This window comes from Myotis myotis, unplaced genomic scaffold (genome assembly GCF_014108235.1).
Source record: "Myotis myotis isolate mMyoMyo1 unplaced genomic scaffold, mMyoMyo1.p scaffold_m19_p_1, whole genome shotgun sequence".
Classification (NCBI taxonomy): domain Eukaryota; kingdom Metazoa; phylum Chordata; class Mammalia; order Chiroptera; family Vespertilionidae; genus Myotis; species Myotis myotis.
In genome coordinates this window covers 124,848,159-124,867,711 of record NW_023416313.1, presented here as the reverse complement: position 1 = coordinate 124,867,711, position 19,553 = coordinate 124,848,159, and the positions used below count along the sequence as shown (strand labels likewise).

The 19,553-nt window shown below is 39.7% G+C and overlaps 1 protein-coding gene across 1 annotated transcript in view; it reads left to right on the top strand.

The window, feature by feature from the left end:
• Positions 1–10,747: 10,747 nt before the first annotated feature.
• CCDC7 (coiled-coil domain containing 7) overlaps positions 10,748–19,553 on the top strand; it is a 179,993-nt gene continuing 171,187 nt past the window's right edge. Inside the window, exons 1-3 of the mRNA XM_036336754.1 lie at positions 10,748–11,064; positions 12,930–13,022; positions 13,986–14,069. Coding sequence (XP_036192647.1) covers positions 10,786–11,064; positions 12,930–13,022; positions 13,986–14,069 — 456 coding nt within the window. The 5' untranslated portion in view covers positions 10,748–10,785. The remainder of the gene's footprint in view (positions 11,065–12,929; positions 13,023–13,985; positions 14,070–19,553) is intronic.

The window sequence follows — 19,553 nt, the reverse complement described above, 5'->3', positions numbered from 1 at the left end:
TAAACGGGTGGACATATTTTCCAATGATACAGCTGATAAGGGGTTAATTTCCAAAATATATAAAGAACTTATGTAATTCAAAACTAGGATGACAAACAGTCCATCTAAAATATGGGCAAAGGACCTGAATAGACATTTCTCCAAAGAAGAAATACAGGGGCTAATATAAAAAATGCTCAACATCACTAATCATCAGAGAGATAAAAATTAAAACCACATGAGTCCTGGCTGGATAACTCAGTTGTTTGGATCGTTTTCCTGATGAACCAAGGTTGCAGGTTCAATGCCTGATCTGGAGGCATACAAGAGTCAACCAGTGAATGCATAAATGGATGGAACAGAATCTCTCTCTCTCTCTCTCTCTCTCTCTCTCTCTCTCTCTCTCTCTTCCCCATCTCTCTTTTTATCCCTCCCTCCCTCCCTCCCTCCCTCCTTTCTCTCTCAAATTAAAACACACACACACACACACACACACACACACACACACACACACACACCACAATAAGGTATCACCTCACACTTGCAAAATGGCTATCATCAATAAATCAACAAAAAGCAAGTGCTGGTGAGGATGTGGAGAAAAGGCAACCCATCATGCAATTTTGGTGGGAATTCAGACTGGTGCAGCCACTGTGGAAAACAGAAGTTTCCTCAAAAAATAAAAAAATGGAACTGCCTTTGACCCTGGAATCCCACTTTTGGGCATTTATCCAGAGAAACCTGAAACACTAGTCCAAAAGAATATATGCACCCCTATGCTTATTGCAGCATTATTTACAATAGCCAAGAGTTGGAAGCATACCAAGTGCCCATCAGTGGATGAGTGGATAAAAAAGCTGTGGTGTATTTACACAATTGAATACTGTGTTGTAAAAAAGAAGGAATTCTTATATTTTGTGCCAGCATAGATGGACATGGAGATTTTTATGCTAAGTGAAATAAGCCAGTCAGAGAAAGACAAATACCATATGATCTCACTCATATGTGGAATCTAACAAAATAAACTGACAAAATAGAAACGGACAGGATACATGGAATAGATTGACAGCTGTTGGAGGGGATGGGGTTGGGGAGCTGGATAAGACAAGGTGAAGAGATTAAACAAAAAATCCATAGACACACACAACAGTGTGGTGATATCCAGAGGGAAAGGGTAGTGGGTGTAGGTAAAGTTGGGCAAAGGGGGGATAAATGGGGACAAAAGAGATTTTGCTTTGGGCAGTGGGTGCATGATGCAGTGTGCAGATGATTTTTTTTTTAGTTGTACAATTAAAACCTGTATGGTTTTGTTAATCAATGCTATCTCAATAAATTAAATAAAAAAGGAATAATGAACTCATTTATTTCATAGATTTGAGGCATTGCATAGTTTGATATTCCATGCTTAAATTTATTCACATTTTAGATTTCTTCACTTTTACTTTATCAACACTGATACTTGTCTTTGATTCCAAGCTATGATGGATATTAAGCACAGAGAAATAAGGATGCTGGATTTCTTGATTGACTAATGTTGAGTGGCTTGTTTATGTAATATGACAACTTGATCATTCAGATTTTGCCAGCAAAATAAGAAAATGATTAGATGTAATCAATTTTTAAGGTTCTGAAAAATAGTAGAAATTTGCTGTCAAATCTAGAAAATTTGAGGACCTCTTTTAAATTATAAACATCTCTTTTCTGATTTTTAGTTCCATCTCTCTTACCCTTTGTCTTCATATCAGTTTTCAGAGATTTTGACTTTAGTAATTCAATTTTTTGTAAATTTCCTCCAATTAAATGTACTGCCAATTTTAAAAAAATGTTGGTGTAGTACTTAATAAGTTTGATCACTATACGTGTATTTTTCTCTTTGTTGTTGGTATAATCCATACTGAAAATTGCTGGGGTCCAACCCCAGCAGGTCCAGTGGTTCCCAAAGGCATAGACGGAGTCGGCGAAGAAGGAAGGACACGGAGACAGTGTTCAGTTGATCAGCAGCCTAGCCAGGATCTCCAGCCAGGATCTCCAGCCAAGTTCTGGTCTGGATCTCCAGAGAGGTTCTGCTGTTTATTGTCTTGTTACATCCGTATTTATACCAGTTGATTTTAATCCTGTCAATTTCTATTACAAAGGTTAGGGCGTTTCTTATCTCCATTCCAGGGAGTAAAGATTATGTAGCTTAAGCATGGTTCAATTGGGGTTCATAAAAAGAACTACAAGATTGTTTGTAGTTAAAGTGATTAACTACCCGCCTGGCACTTAGTTAAGGAGTTTCATCCCCTCCCTAACTTCAGGGAAAAATCCCTACCTGGGGAAACAACCTTTCTCGGAGAGATGACCTTGGTTAAAACACACAGCGCTAAGGGGAGCAAACATATTAAGAACAGTATGCTATATACGCCAGGTCCCTTGAAACATATGCTGTGCAGATGTTTCTATCCTGCAGCGACTGTGTCAAGCAGCAAGGATGGACTGGCTTCCGGCAAATTCCCCCGTTTTTATTTTTTAAATGATAGCGCATGCAAATCAGTGGCCACCTCTCAGATTGGGCCGTTTAAAACTCGGAAGAAGACTGACAAGCAATGAAAGTGAGCATAACTATAAACATAGTGGATGGAGTGCACAAGGAGCCCCATTCCTGTAGAAGGTTGCTGGCCTCTTCAGTCAAGGGATTACAGCTGTCCTCAAGTTGTTGGTTTGATTGTCTTTGTTGGTCTGGCTAGCGGGCGGCATCACTGGCGACGGGCTTCCCGAAGCATCAGCGAGTTGAAGGGCTGCATCAAAGGGTCCATCAGGGCCGTGGTTGATGGTGGTGTTGGTGTCCGAGGAGGAGTAAGCTGTGCCCTCTGGGTCAGCTGATATGGAAGATGGAGGGTAGTAGAGAGAAAAAGAAGAGAAAGCAAAAGAACTACAAGTCATGGAAATGCTTAGAAAAAAGAGGGAGAAGAAAGGGAAGAAGGCAGCATCCGACACAGCCCTTTCCTTCAGCTGACCCTTTCCCCATGGTCCAAGGTAGAAATGGGAAACAAGTACTGTTGCAGTGAGAGGGCAGCTGCTGTCAGCCAGTCTCTGTCTTTACCTGGGTCCCGATCTGAGCTGGGCGTGGGAAGCGGGAAGCAGCCATGGGGACAGGAGACCTTCCTCAGAAGGGGCGAGTGTTCAAGCCCCTGAACCATTGGGGGGGTGAGGATCTGTGCCCCACCTCTGTTGAATCCCACGTTCTCTCCTACTGGCCCCCGACTGTGCCTGTCTTAGGTTGCCCCACCCTATGGGGTCTTACCCGTCTTTGACTACCAGCCATCTCTGGGCCAAGTAGGCTGATGTGAGGTTCAGTTCTGTCTCCTTGGTAGCCTATGCCCCTCTGGCCTCCATGCCCAGCAACTGCCTTGGGATCCCCTTGCCTGCTGGCGGGGCCCCGGCATTGATCACATATCTTGGGGAACCCAGGTTTCTTCTCCAGGGAGGGCCCAGCTCACGCTATTGGGTGAGAGACAGATCCATGGTACCAGCCACCATGAGGCTTCAACCTCAGCATGAACAGAGAGCTCAGGCAACAGCTATGGGCAATTGGATTGTAAGAAGAGGGTCCCTCTTGACACAAGGGTAAGAGGGGCCAATACAGGACAAAGGAGAGTCCCGGAAAGGGCTTTCTCAGCCCAGGATGTCAGGCTCTTGGCACAAGACAACTCCATGTATGGTACATATACCAAACACTCCTAGTCACGGCATAAAAGGGAGGTGCCCTTCCTGGAACAGTAGGGTAGGGAGATTCTAGAAAAGGCTGTGTTCAGGAAAGAAGGAGAAAGGCCAAAGAACCAGCAAACAAGTAGTTAGATTTTAAAGAAAGGGAAAAGGAAAGGAGATGTGGGGCAAAGCTGGGACATGTGGAAAGACAAAAAGGAGGCACATGTGATCCTCCCAATGGACAGATTGTTCCAGCTCAGGGCTGCACATCTGCTGCAGCCGGTCCATCCTAGCTGCTTGACACAGTCGCTGCAGGATAGAAACATCTGCACAGCATATGTTTCAAGGGACCTGGCGTATATAGCATACTGTTCTTAATATGTTTGCTCCCCTTAGCGCTGTGTGTTTTAACCAAGGTCACCTCTCCGAGAAAGGTTGTTTCCCCAGGTAGGGATTTTTCCCTGAAGTTAGGGAGGGGATGAAACTCCTTAACTAAGTGCCAGGCGGGTAGTTAATCACTTTAACTACAAACAATCATGCTTAAGCTACATAATCTTTACTCTCTGGAATGGAGATAAGAAATGCCCTAACCTTTGTAATAGAAATTGACAGGATTAAAATCAACTGGTATAAATACGGATGTAACAAGACAATAAACAGCAGAACCTCTCTGGAGATCCAGACCAGAACTTGGCTGGAGATCCTGGCTGGAGATCCTGGCTAGGCTGCTGATCAACTGAACACTGTCTCCGTGTCCTTCCTTCTTCGCCGACTCCGTCTACGCCTTTGGGAACCCCTGGACCTGCTGGGGTTGGACCCCGGCATGTGGCGCCCAAACAGGGACCCCTAGGTAAGCCCCACTCTCAGGATGGATAGGACTCCACCGTAGGAAGAGGGTGGATAGTCTTCGCCGACTCCGTCCACACCTTTGGGAACTTCTGGAACAGGATTCCCTTAGATGTAACAAGATAGAACTTAGAAGACAGAACCTACACAGAACCTAGAGATAGAACTTCGCTGGAGAGAACATGGCAAAAGATCCTGGACAGAAACTGGCAACAGAACCTAGAGACAGAACCTAGCGAGAGAACATGGCAAAAGATCCTGGACAGAAACTGGCCACAGAACCTAGAGACAGAACCTAGCGAAAGAACCTGGCTGAAGAACCTAGAGACAGAACCTGGCTACAGAACCTGGATAGAACATGGCAAGAGAACCTGACTAGAACCTGGTGACTGAACCTGGCTGGAGAACCTGGACAGAACCTGGCTGGAGAACCTAGTGAGGGAACATGGCTACAGAACCTGGCTGGAGAACCTAGCAAGAGAACATGGACACAGAACCTGGCTGGAGATCCTAACCAGAATTTCGCTAGAGATCCTGGCTAGAGATCCTGGCAAGGCTGCTGATCAACTGAATGCTGTCTCCGTGTCATTCCTTCTTCGCCGACTCCGTCCACACCTTTGGGGACCCCTGGACCTGCTGGGGTTGGACCCCAGCAGAAAATTGCACAAATGGATAACTCTTAACCTTTTTGATTTTTTAGCATACCCAGAAAATCAGGGCAGGAAACATTTCTGGCACTCCAGAAAGCTTCCTGGTGCCCCTTTTAATCAATCCCAACTGTAACTACTAATAGTATACTGGAGGTTGCTTGCATCAGCTCTTGTGAGCTGATTGTTAAATTTTCAGGAATTTTGAGAGGCATTTCTTAAACACAACTGATATTAACAATGAAATTATATCAAGTTAATATATTAAATATAAAAAATTACTTTTGTCTACAAAGCTTTGTTTGGAGAGTGTTTTAAATTAATAATTTTCAAATTTTTAAAGACAAAATTAATGTACTGAAGTGAAACTATTGAAAAAACTGTACCTTGGAAATTGCACATCAAAGTACATGGAAACTGATGGCAAGAAACTGCTCATGCTGCACAATTCCTTGGGACTATAGAGTCTGGCAAATGGCCTCCAGAAAAGGTCAGTTGAAGAGGTTTAGACAATGGCAGATGAAGGCCTGGGGCTCAGGTTTTGCTGGTGATGGCCAACTTTTCAAAGTACCCAATCAGCTCGTGTTTTATTTCTACAGGCCAAATGCCTGAAAGAACCTGAGCTTATGAAGGAGCGAGAGTGCAACCAAGAAAGAGGCCGCTATCTGGTCATTACTGCCCCTGAAGACCCCACAGAACCAGAGATTCTCACTTCCGCCCAGGAAAAGCCAGCTGCAGGAGTCCCTCCGGTGGCCAGCCGCTTACGTCAAGCGTCAGCTGTGACGTGGCGTCAACGGCCTGACCTGGCGGTTGGCGCCCTGCGGTCGTTGCTGCGGCCCTGGGCGCAAAAGCCCGGCGCCTTTGCTTTCAGCATCAATGTCAGTGTGTAAAATAGCGGGGCTGGAGCCTGGAGGGTTTTGTGTCTTCCATCTTGAAGGAAATCTGGGCGGCTCAGAATTTTTAACCTGGTCACCTTAGAGCCCCTCGGTCAAGGCAGAACCAGCCGCTAACCTCTCCACAGCCGCAGCAAGTGTATCCACTCCTCACAGGGGAGACTGGTGAGCCACCTCCCTCATCAAGTTGGGAGGGTTTTCATTAGATTCTTGGGCAAAAACATTCTTGTTTTCCTCCTAATTTTAGCGCTGCGTGTCTGCCTCAGTGGCAATGGTTCTTCTTTTGATGCAGAATCTCAGGCAAATCATACTTTTCCAACCCTCTCCCCCCTCCCCCCTCCCCGCCCCTGGTTTTGTATGCTGGATCATTATGGTTTGAAATGCATATCAAATTAACCCTCGAGGGAAAGCCAGAAAACACTTTTCTTTGTGGTGGAAAGTGACTGATAAACTTGGGCTAGTTTACGGTGATATAATGTCAACCTCCTAGAATTGTTAGGAGGGGTTTAAATGAATATACGCATTCACCGCGTGTAACTTTTGTATTAATGTGAACTTCGTGGATCCATTTTTGAGGTGATTTTCTAGCACCGGGGGGAGTACCCCATTCTTCCCTCACTGGTTTCTGGAAATAGCCCATATTTCTGCCTTACGGTCTGTTACTGTAGGTAAACTTTTCCTGTGCCCATCTAAAGCGCGTTGATCCATTTGTGCTTTAAAAACCATTTCTTCTTGTTTGCTCAAGGATATCAGTCCAGCAATTGTCCCCTCCACCACGCATACATTTTGCTTTCTGTTTAATTATTTCCATCAGTATATGTATTAGTGTCCTAAGGCTGGCATGACAAAGTACCACAAACGGGGTGGCTTAAAACAGTATAAATTAATTATCTCACAGTTCCAGAGCACAGAATTCTGAAATCAAGGTATTGGCAGGGCTATCATCCCCTGCTTCTTCCTAGTTTCTGGTTGATGCTGGCAATCCTTAACATTCCTTGGCTCACAGCGGTGCTACTCCAGTTTCTGCATTTGTCATTACTTGGCCTTCTTCCCTGTTTGTTTTTATGCATGTGTCTTCACATTTCTTTATGAATATGGCACCAGTCATTGGATTTTGGGCCCACCCTAATCCATTATGACCTCATGCTAACTTGATTACATATGCAAAGACTGTATTTTTAAATGTGGTCATAGTCACAGGTGCCAAGAGTTAGGACTTGAACATATCTTTTTGGGGGACACAATTCAACCCACAACAATGGGACTAGTCTAAATTTTGACAGTCTACTTCCATGGTCAGGTACATACTTTAAAATTCTTTGGGAGGACTGCCCAGTCCTTACCGCCATCTGGGGTGGTGGGGAGGGAGGAGGTGGGGAGAAACCTTGGCACCATGGCAGCGTTGGCTTCCATTTTCCTCAGCAACTAACGCCTCCTGCTTCCTCCCCAACCTGCGAGGGCCTTCGGGCCATAGGCTGGGACGGGAACCTGGTTGGGTAGCGGCAGACTCAAACCCTTTCCTAGAGGGGCTGAGGGCTGACTCCTTTCTCCCCTTTGCCTAAAAAACAATAACAACAACAGAAACTCTTTGGGAGGACTTACTGTCTTGAGTCTTAATCAGCTTTAGAGAGAAAGAGAAGTAGAGTCAGAGTCTTAAGCTTTAAGGTCTGCTCAATCATGATTTGGTGCTGCCTTGATATTAATCTGTTCATACCCTGCACCTAAGATATTACTTCTGTGGGACTAATATAAAGGGTATACATTAGCTTAAAAATGGGGGAAAGCTAAGAATAATATTTTAAAGTTTTCTAAATATATTCTCTCACTGCTATTACTGGCTTCTTCCCTCCCATCGGCCCCCATTCTTTGTGCCCATACATAAATCAATCTTCAGTCACCTCTCAGGGTTTCTTACAGGTGTTCTGTTTTGTTTTGTTTTTAATTTAAATTTAAATTTTTAAACATGTTGTTGAAAGTATTACAGATGTCCCTCCCCCAACCCAATTGATTCCTTCTAGCCCACACCACTCTCTGCCCCTGCCCTTCACCACACTATTGTCTGTGTCCATAGTTTATGCTTATATGCATACAAGTTGTTTGGTTAATATCTTCCTACTCACCCCACCTTCCCTATGAGATTTGACAGTTTCTTCCATGCTTCTGTGTCCCTGGATCTATTTTGTTCATTATATTCCACACATGAGTGAGATCATGTGATACTTATCTTTCTTTGACTGGCTGATTTCACTTAGCATAATCCTCTCCAGGTCCATCCATGCTGTCTCAAAGGGTAAGAGATCTTTCTTTTTTACTGCTGCATAGTATTCCATAGTGTAAATGTACCACAGTTTTTTTTGTTTGTTTTTTTTAAATATATTTTGTTGATTTTTTACAGAGAGGAAGGGAGAGAGATAGAGAGTTAGAAACATCGATGAGAGAGATACATCGATCAGCTGCCTCCTGCACATCTCCTACTGGGGATATGCCCGCAACCAAGGTACATGCCCTTGACCGGAATCAAACCTGGGACCCTTTAGTCCGCAGGCCGACGCTCTATCCACTGAGCCAAACCGGTTTTGGCAACCACAGTTTTTTATACACTCATCTACTGATGAAAACTTGGGCTGTTTCCAGATCTTAGCTATTTTAAATTGTGCTGCTATGAACATAGGGATGCATACATTCTTTCTGATTGGTGTTCTGGGATTCTTAAGATATATTCCTAGAAGTGGGATCACTTAGTCAAATGTCAGTTCCATTTTTAATTTTGGAAGGAAATTCCATACTATTTTCCACAATGGCTGCAACAGTCTGCATTCTCACCAGAAGTGTACTAGGGTTCCTAATTCTCCACATCCTCACCAGCACTTGTCATTTGTTGATTTGTTGATGTTAGCTATTATGATAGGTGCAAGATGATATCTCATTTTAATTTTAATTTGCATCTCTCTTATGATTAGTGACTTTGAGCATTTTTTCATATGTCTTTTGGCTATTTGTATGTTCACTTTAGAGAAGTATCTATTTGGGTCCTTTGCCCATTTTTTAATTGGATTGTTAGTCTTTTTGTTAAGTTGTACGAGTTGCTTATATGTTTTGGATATTAACCCTTATCAGATGTATCATTGGCAAATATGTCCTTTCATACAGTGGATTACCTTTTCATTTTGTTGATGGTTTCTTTTACTGTGCAAAAGCTTTTTATTTTGATAGTCTCCTTTCTTTATTTTCTCTTTTGATTCCCTTGCCCTAGGAGATGTATCTGTAAACATATTGTTGCAAGAGATGTCTGAGATTTTGCTGCCTATGGTTTCTTCTAGGATTTTTATGGTTTTGTAACTTACATTTAAGTCTTTTACCCATTTTGAATTTGTTCCTGTGTGTGGTATAAATTGGTGGTCTAGTTTCATTTTTTTTTTGCATGTATCTGTCCAATGTTCTCAACACCATTTATTGAAGAGACTGTCTTGACTCTATGGTATGCTCTTTGCTCCTTTGTCAAATACTAATTGAGCATTATGGCTTGAGTCCATAATTTCTGGGGTCTCTTCTCTTCCATTGATTTATATGCCTGTTCTTGTGCCAGCACCGGTCTGTTTTAATTACAGTGGCTTTGTAGTATAACTTGATATCTGGTATTGTGATCTCTCCCACTTTGTTCCTCTTTCTCAAGATTGCTGTGGCTATTTGGGGTCTTCTTTGGTTCCACATAAATTTTTGGAATGTTTATTCTAAATCTCTGAAATATGCCGTTGGTATTTTGATGGGGATTGCATTGAATCTATAGATTGCTTAGTGTAGTATGGACATTTTAATGATGTTATCTCTACCAATCCATGAACACAGTATATTCTTCCACTTGTTTATATTTTCCTCTATCTCTTTTTCAACGTCCTATAGTTTTCAGAGTACAAGTCTTTTATCTCCTTCGTGAAGTTTATTCCTAAGTATCATATTTTTGTTGTTGTTGTTGCAGTGGTAAATGGGATTATTTTTTTAGTTTCTCTTTCTGAGAATTTGTTATTGGTGTATAAAAATGCCTTAGATTTCTGGGTGTTAATTTTGTATCCTGCTACATTGCTTAATTCGTTTATTAAATCTAGTACCTTTTGGTGGAGTCTTTGGGGTTTTTTTGTACAGTATCATGTCATTTGCAAATAATGACAGGTTTACTTCCTCCTTTCCAATATTGATGCCTTTTATGTTTTCTCCTCGCCTGATGGCTCTGGCTAGGACTTCCAGTACTATGTTGAATAAGAGTGGTGAAAGTGGACATCCATGTCTTGTTCCTGTCTTTAGAGGGAATAGTTTTTGGTTTTGCCCATTTAGTATGATGTTGGTTGTAGGTTTGTCATATATAGCCTTCATTATGTTGACATAAGATCCCTCTATTCCCACTTAGCTGAGAGTTTTTATCAAAAAAGGGTGTTGGATTTTGTTGAATGCTTTTTCTGCATCTATTGATATGATCATATGATTTTTTTCTTTCAGTTTCTTTATACGATGTATCATGTTTATTGATTTGCAAATATTTTAGATTTTAAAAAATAATAATTTTTGTTAGGGATGTTTCCATTTTCATTTTTTAATTTCTCCAGAGTTGATTTGGAGATTTAACATCTTTATGGCAATATATAATCCTGCCATCATTTTTAATCTGAAATCTTTATCTTTATTCTCAGGAAGGAATAAAATTTTTTCACCTATAATTTGGAAGTTAAGTAAATAACAAAATGAAGCCAGTAAAGCATCTGTTGCCCTCTAGTAATAAATTGGCAAGTGTTCCAGAATTAAGTTACAACAAAGGATTTCATAATTCACCATTGTCACCTAAACCAAAGGAAAAACAAAGTTCAAAGTTAGTGCGTGAGAAACTTGAACCAATGGTCTTAAGATCTCCACCAACAGGAGAATCCGTTGTGAGGTATGCTTTGCCCATTCCATCAAGTAAGACAAAGGAATTAATAGCAGAAGATGAATTGCTCAGAAAAATTACCAAACATCTAAAGATGGTAAGTCATTTGTTTGTTCCTGTGTGGAGGGTCCCATGACCTTTTCTGGGTTTAGTGATTTGCTGGGTGGACTCACTGGGTTCAGCATATAGTCATATTGATGGTTAAGATTTATTATAGTGAAAGAATACAAAGCAAAACCAACAAAGGGAGAAGAAGGCACATTGGTGAAGTCTAGAGGAAACAAGGTACAAACTCCCAAGAGTCCCCTCCTTTTGGAGTCACACAGAACATGTCTTAATTCCTCCAACAACAAATTGTGACAAAACATATGAAATGTCTACAAGAGAAGTTCATTGAAGACTCAGTGCCCAGGGTTTTATTGGGGCTTGATCACCTAGGTACTCTCTGCTTATCATGTATCAAATTCCAGACTCCCTGGAGGAAAGCAAGTGTTAACATTAGTTGTTATTTGTACAAACAGTGTAGGGACAGATGAGTTAGCGAATGGTGGGAACCCTTCTGAAATCCAAGTTCTGAGATGCATACAGATCTTTTCTTAGGAATAGGTTTTTTGAAGTCTCATGCCTGCTCTGTCACCTAATCTCTGCACTTTAGAAACTTTAGCTCCTGGTTTTGGGAAATAAATTTCCCTTTCTGTGGGGTTCTTTTTGCTCAATGATCCAGAATCTATATATATAAAAGGCTAAGCGACTGGCTGACTGGCTGGTAGCTATGACACACACTGACCACCATGGGGCAGATGCTCAACCCAGGAGCTTCTGAGCGACAGCAACTTTGCAGAGTGCCCTCTCACACTCCAGGACCCCTCAGGGGATGTCAGACTGCCAGTTTCGGCTTGATCCCCGCAGGCCAGGCTGAGGACCCCACCTGCCGGAGGGACCCCGCTCACTTTGCAGATGCCCTTCAAGCCCTGGTGCTGCCCCTGGTTTGGCCAGCCGGGGAGGGACCATAGGAGGTTGGCTCCAGGGCATGTCTGGCCCGTCTCACCCAGTCCCACCCTGCTGGCCACCTTCTAATTAATTTCTTTCAATGTGCGTGAATCTGTGCACTGGGCCTCGAGTTAAATTATAAATGTACCAAATGCCATTGGTATAAACACTGAAAAATGGGGAATATCACAAACATAAAAAAAAAAATAGTTTGCCAAACTTCCAAAATATAAGTTTGCTCAAAGTTTGAGGGGTTAATTCAGATAATTTCCTTTAAAACAGTGGTTGCCAACTGGTGGTCTGCAGACCACTGGTGGTCTGTGAGGTCTGAAAGGTTGGCGACTGATGCTTTAAAAAATGTATTGTTTTCTGATTTCCATCTCTCTATTTTCCCTACTCTCTCCAGAGAAGAAAGTTGAGTCAGTTAAATTTTTAGGAATATGTCAGTGGTAAAGTAAAGTTGATGCTTCAGCTATGCCTAGGTAGACCCTCTCCTCTTAAAATACCTGTCAATACAGAAATGGAAGAGTCATAGAGCCTCTTTTGCTAGGAAGTAGGGTTAAGGACTGTTGCTCAGGACTTCTTCATGATGATATGAGCTGGGGCATAAGATGGAAAATTTAAGTTGAGTACTGGCAAAAATAATTTTTTTCCTTTACTGATTTTAGAGAGAGAGGAAGGGAGAGGGATAGAGAGATAGAAACATTGATGAGAGTGAAACATCATCAATGGGCTGCCTCTTGCATGTCCCCCAACTGGGTATTGAGTCTGAAACCTGGACATGTGCCCTGACCAGGAATCAAACCACGGACCTCTTTGGTTTTTGGATCGACACTCAACTGCTGAGACACACTGGCTGTGCAGAAATAGTCTTATTGCCGAAAAGGTCCTGACATGGTTGATTTAATATATTTTTACATTTAATGTAATAATTTTAAACTACAAATGTACTTAGTTTGCTTTTTCTCTTAGGTTGTTTCTACTTTGGAAGAAACCTACGGAATGGGCAGTGAAAATGTAGAAAAACCACTTGTAAAGTCTGAACTTGAAGAAGTATCTTTATCTGTAAGTATATGCAAATTCTAATGTAGAGAAATGAACACTGAAAAGGGCTAAGATTTTCTTTTGTGTTCACATATGTTTACAGAATAAATTCCTTATCCATTAAAAATGATCCACTTAGGATACTTAAAAATAGTGTACTGATTTTTCCATCCTCTGTCAATGACACTTCCTTAAAGTTTAACACACACACACACACACACACACACACACACACACACGTGGGCAAAAAAGTTTATAGTTGTGAGTACATAATCTTGTATTATTATTTATTGTTGTACTATATTTTTTTCCAAATGAACAACTGTAAGCCTACTTTTGCCCACCTCTATGTACTTTATAATCAGAAGTCATAATTAGCATTCATTTTTATTTTATTTTATTTTAAATATATTTTATTGATTTTTTACAGAGAGGAAGGGAGAGAGATAGAGTTAGAAATATCGATGAGAGAGAAACATCGATCAGCTGCCTCCTGCACATCTCCCACCGGGGATGTGCCCACAGCCCAGGTACATGCCCCCGACCGGAATCGAACCCGGGACCCCTCAGTCCGCAGGCCAATGCTCTATCCACTGAGCCAAACCAGTTTCGGCCATTTTTAAACACAAAGATATTTATAAGGTATACCCATAGTAGTTACTTTTTTTTGGCCATTCATAATATTTCAGGAGTCTAAGGCTGGGGTTGCTTGATTTTCTGCAACTAGATAGACGAAAATGAGAGCAGAGACATAACTGGGAATATGACATTAATGAGCCACTCCCGAGAATGTACTTATAAATTTTCTGGGAGAATTTGCTAGTATAGCATTTGGAGCCTGGTTTCTTGCCTAATGTGTTTGAATTAACCTAAATTACATACACAAAATTATTTTGAAAACTAGTTAAATATACTAAAATATAGATGAATATACATACAGGTTCTAAAATAAAAGCAACTTTCTGTTTGTTATTCTTTTCAAAGGTTGGGGATGATCTAAATTCATTCTTGGTATGTTGTTCACAATTTGCAGCTCAATTAGAAGGAGCAGTTAAAGAGGAGAGTCATGTATGTATTCTGTGTAAACTATCAAGTATAAAATATTGCTTACTATTTTAATAATCTTAATAATAATATAAATAAACAATATTAATAATAAACATTTAAATTATTAATTATTAACACTAATTTATTAATAAAATATTTACTGTTATATTGGTTATTTGACTTGACTGTGATTATCCAGATAGCATTATTAGTCTAGATACGATGCCTTAATTAGTTATAAAGAGCATTAGAAAACATTATTTATTTTTCCTTATTCTTTTTTAAATCTTTATTTTTTGAAAGTATTACATATGTCCCCCTTTTTTCCTCATTGACCCCTTCTAGCTCACCCCAGGCCTTCACCTTCCTATTGTCTGTGTCTATGGATTGTGCATATGGAAATACAATTTCTTTGGTTGATATCTTCCCTCCCACCCTCACTTACCCTCTGAGATTTGACAGTCTGGTCCATGCTTCTCTGTCTCTTGATCTATTTTGTTCATTAGATTTCACATATGAGTGAAATCATATGGTACTTATATTTCTTTGACCAGCTTATTTCAGTTAGCTTAATCCTCTTCAGGTCCCTCTATGCCAATGATGGCGAACCTATGACACTCATTTTTTTTGGTTGATTTTTCTTTGTTAAATGGCATTTAAATATATAAAATAAACATCAAAAATATAAGTCTTTGTTTTACTATGGTTGGAAATATAAAAAAATTTCTGTATGTGACACGGCACCAGAGTTAAGTTAGGGTTTTTCAAAATGCTGACACGCCGAGCTCAAAAGGTTCGCCATCACTGCTCTATGCTGTCTCCTTCTTTTTTACTGCTGCATGGTATTCCATGACGTAAATATAATACAGCTTTTTTATCCACTCATCTACTGATGGGCAGGCACTTGGGCTGTTTCCAGATCTTAGCTATTGAAAATTGCACTGCTATGAACATAGAGGTGAATACATTCTTTCTGTTTGGTGTTTCCAGTTTGCTAAGATATACTCCTAGAAGTGGGATCAATTGGTCAAATGTCATTTCCATATTTAATTTTTTGAGGAAACTCCATACTGTTTTCCATAATGGCTGCACCAGTCTGCATTCCTGCCAGCAGTGTACTAGAGTTCACTTTTCTCCACATCCTCACCAGCACTTGTCATTTGTTGATATGTTGATGGTAGCCATTCCATTAGGTGTGAGGTGATACCATTGTCATTTTAATTTGCATTTCTCTGATGATTAGTGAATTAGAGCATTTTTTTTCATATGTCTCTTGGTCATCTGTATGACCACTTTGGAGAAGTTTACAATTTAGGTCCTTTGCCCATTTTTTAAATGGCATGTTTGTCCTCCTTTTGTTAAGTTGTATGAGTTCCTTATATATTTTGGATATTAACCCCTTATCAGATGTATCATTAGCAAAGAGAATTTCTTTTCATTTTGTTGATGGTTTGTTTTGCTGTACAGAAGTTTTTTTTTATTTTGATCTATTCACATTTCTTTGTTTTCTTTTTTATTTCCCTTGCCCTAGGACATGTATCTGCAAACATATTGCTATTAGAGATGTCTGAGATTAAACTCCCTATGGTTTCTTCTAGGATTTTTATGGTTTCCTGGCTTACATTTAAGTCTTTTAGCCATTTTGAGTTTATTCTTGTGTATGGTGTAAGTTGGTAGTTTAGTTTCATTTTTTTACATGTATCTGTCCAATTTCCTTAAAATCATTTATTGAAGAGACTGTCTTGACTCCATTGTATGCTCTCTCCTCCTTTGTCAAATAATAATTGAGTGTAATGGCCTGGGTCGATCTCTGGGTTCTCTATTCTGTCCCATTGATCTATATGCCTGTTCTTGTGCCAGTACTGGGCTGTTTTGATCACAGTGGCTTTGTAGTATAACTTGATATCTGGTATTGTGATCTCTCCCACTTTGTTCCTCTTTCTCAAGATTGCTGTGGCTATTTGGGGTTTTTTTTGGTTCCACATAAATTTTTGGAATGTTTATTCTAGATCTCTGAAATATGCTGTTGGTATTTTGATGGGGATTCCCTTGAGTCTGTAGATTACTTTGTGTAGTATGGACATTTTAATGATGTTAACTCTACCAATCCATGAACACGCTATATTCTTCCACTTATTTATATCGTCCTCTATCTCTTTTTCAATGTCTGTAATTTTCAGAGAACAAGTCTTTTACCTCCTTCGTGAAGTTTATTCCTAGCTATGTTAATTTTTTTGTTGCAGTGGTAAATGGGATTATTTTTTTTAGTTTCTCTTTCTAAGAATTTGTTATTGGTGTATGAAAATGCCTTATATTTCTGGGTGTTAATTTTGTATCCTGTTACATTGCCAAATTCATTCATTAAATCTAGTAGTTTTTTTGATGGAGTCTTTAGGGTTTTTATGTACAATATCATATCATCTGCAAATAACAGTTTTACATACACCTTTCCCATTTGGATGCCTTTGTTTTTCTTTTTCTTTTCTTTTTTTTGTCTGATGGCTTTGACTAGGACTTCTAGTACTATTTTGAATAAGAGTGGTGGAAGTGGATATTCCTTTCTTGTTCCTGTTTTTAGAGGAAGTGGTTTTAGTTTTTGCTCATTGACTATGATGTTGGCTGCAGGTTTGTCATATAAGGCCTTTTTATGTTGAGGTATGATCCCTCTATTTCCACTTAGCTGAGAGTTTTTATCAAAAAAGGGTGTTGGATTTTGTTGAATGCTTTTCTGCATCTATTGATATGATCATATGATTTCTTTTTCTTTTAGTTTGTTTATGGGATATATCATGTTTATTGATTTGCAAATATTGTAACAACCTTGTATCTCCAGAATGAATCCCACTTCTTCATGGTGTATGATCTTTTAATATATTGCTGGATTCAGTTTGCTAATATTTAGTTGAAGATTTTAGTATCTATGTTCATGAGGGATATTGGCCTGTCATTCTCTTTCTTTTTAGTGTCTTTATTTGGTTTTGCAATCAGGATAATGCTGGCATCACAGAAGGAGCTTGGAGGTGTTCCTTCCTCTTGGAGTTTGGAATATTTTATGGAGTACAGTAGGTCCTTGGGTTACGCCGGAGATCCATACCTATGGCGCGACGTAACACGATTTTCGCCATAAGTCAGAACCCACCTACATAAGTACCTACGTCACTTACATGGAGCCACATACACAGCAGTAATGAAGTGAAACAGTAAAAAAAGTTTAAAAGATAACAATTCCTGACCTTTACTTGTGGTAAATAAATAATAAAAAAATAAAGCATATATGTACATACGTCGAAATGACAGACCTATTTTTAATAAATAAATGGGAGATGGCGTCGTAACCACAAAATGATGTATGTCGAGTCCAACGTAACCCGAGGACTGTCTGTATAAGTGTTAGCTCTTCTTTGAGTGTTTTTGCTAATACTCCCCTGTGAAGCTGTCTGGGCTAGGGCTTTTGTTTGCTGGGAGTTTTTTGCTTACTGCTTCAATTCCATCAGTTGTTATTGGCCTATTGAGGTTTTCTGACTCTTCCTGATTCAGTTTTGAAAGATTGTATTTTTCTAGGATTTTTTCATCCACACTGTCCAGCTTGTTGATATATAGTAGTTCATATATTTTATTACAATCCTTTGTATTTCTGACATGTCAGTTGTTACTTCACTGTTTTTCATTCTTATTTTATTTATATGGGTCCTCTCTCTTTGTTTCTTGATGAGTCTGGCTTGTTCATCAATCTTGTTTATCTTTTCAAAGAACCAGATCTTGGCTTCATTGGTGCTTTTGTATTGGTTTTTTAGTCTTTATGTCATTTATTTCTGCTGTCATCTTTTAAAAAATATTGTTGATAGTACTACAGATATCTCCCATTTCCACCCTTTCACCCCTCTATTCCCAGCCCCTAGCACCCCCCTCCCAGTCTTCACTATCTTATCTTCTCTAATCTTTTTTAAAAAAATATTTTTATTGATTCCAGAGAGGGAGAGAGAAGGAGAGAGAGATAGAAATATCAATGATGAGAGAGAATCATTGATAGGTTGCCTCCCACACACCCCACACCAGGGATCAAGCCTGAAACCCAGGTATGTGCCCTGACTAGGAATCGAACTGTGACCTCCTGGCTCATAGGTCAACACTCAACCACTGAGCCAAGCCTGCTGGGCTCTTTTCTTTTCTTTCTTTTTTTTGAAATATATTTTATTGATTTTTTTACAGAGAGGAAGGGAAAGGGATAGAGAGTAAGAAACATCAATGAGAGAGAAACATCGATCAGCTGCCTCCTGCACACTCCCCACTGGGTATGTGCCTGCAACCAAGGTACATGCCCTTGACCAGAATCGAACCTGGGACCCTTGAGTCTGCAGGCCGACGCTCTATCCACTGAGCCAAACCGGTTAGGGCAGGGCTCTTTTCTTATCTTTATTATTTCCTTCCTTCTACTTACTCTGGACTTTTCTTGTTTTACTCTTTCTAATTCTTTAAGTTGTAGGGTTAAGTAGTTTTTTTTTTTTTTTTTTTTTTAGTTTGGCCTGTAGTGCTATGGACTTCCCTCTCAGTATTGCTTTTGTTGTGTCCAAGAGATGTTGGTTGCTGTGTGTTCATTTTCATTTGTTTTCAAAACGTTTCTTACTTCTTTCTTGACCTTATTGTTAACCCATTCATTGTTTAGAAACATGCTATTTAGACTTCATGTGTTTGAATGTTTTTAATGTAGTTGATTTCTAATTTCATTCTATTGTGATATAAGAAGATGCTATTATTTTAATATTCTTGAATGTGTAGAGAGTTGTTTTGTGTCCTAATATGTGGTCTGTCTTCGAGACTGACCCATATGCCCTTGAGAAGAAAGTTGTTTATTCTGCAGCTTTGCTTGAAAGTTCTATAAATGTCAATTAAATCCATGCCATCCAGTGTGTCCTTTAGAGTCACTGTTTCCTTGATAATTTTTTGTCTGGAAGATCTATCCAGTGAAATCAGTGGGCTGTTAAAGTCCCCTACTATTACTATTTCTGATCTCTCCCTTAAAGTCCTCCAGAAGTGTATATATATATATGCTATTATAGTGGGTGCATATATCTTGTTAGATAGATTCCTTTAGTGTTATATAGTGACCTTTATTGTCACTTGTGATGGCCTTGATTTTGAAGCCCATTTTTTCAGATATGAGTACTGATATCCCAGGTTTTTGTTTTTTATTTTTCGTTTCCATGGAAAATTTAGTTCATCCCTTCACACTCTTCCTGAGTGAGTTTTGTTCTGAGGTGGGTGTCTTGTAGACAGCATATATTTGGGTCATTCAGCTACCTTATATCCTTTGATTGGAGCATTTAATCCATTTACATTTAAGGTTTTATTGGTAGATACTTATTAGTGCCATTTTAATTCTTTATGACTGTGTTTCTATATATATTTCTTATTATTGCAGCAGTTCTTTTAACATTTCTTGTACTGCTGATTTGGTGATGATAAATTCCTTTAGCCCCTTTTTTTGGTCTGTGAAGCTCTTTATTA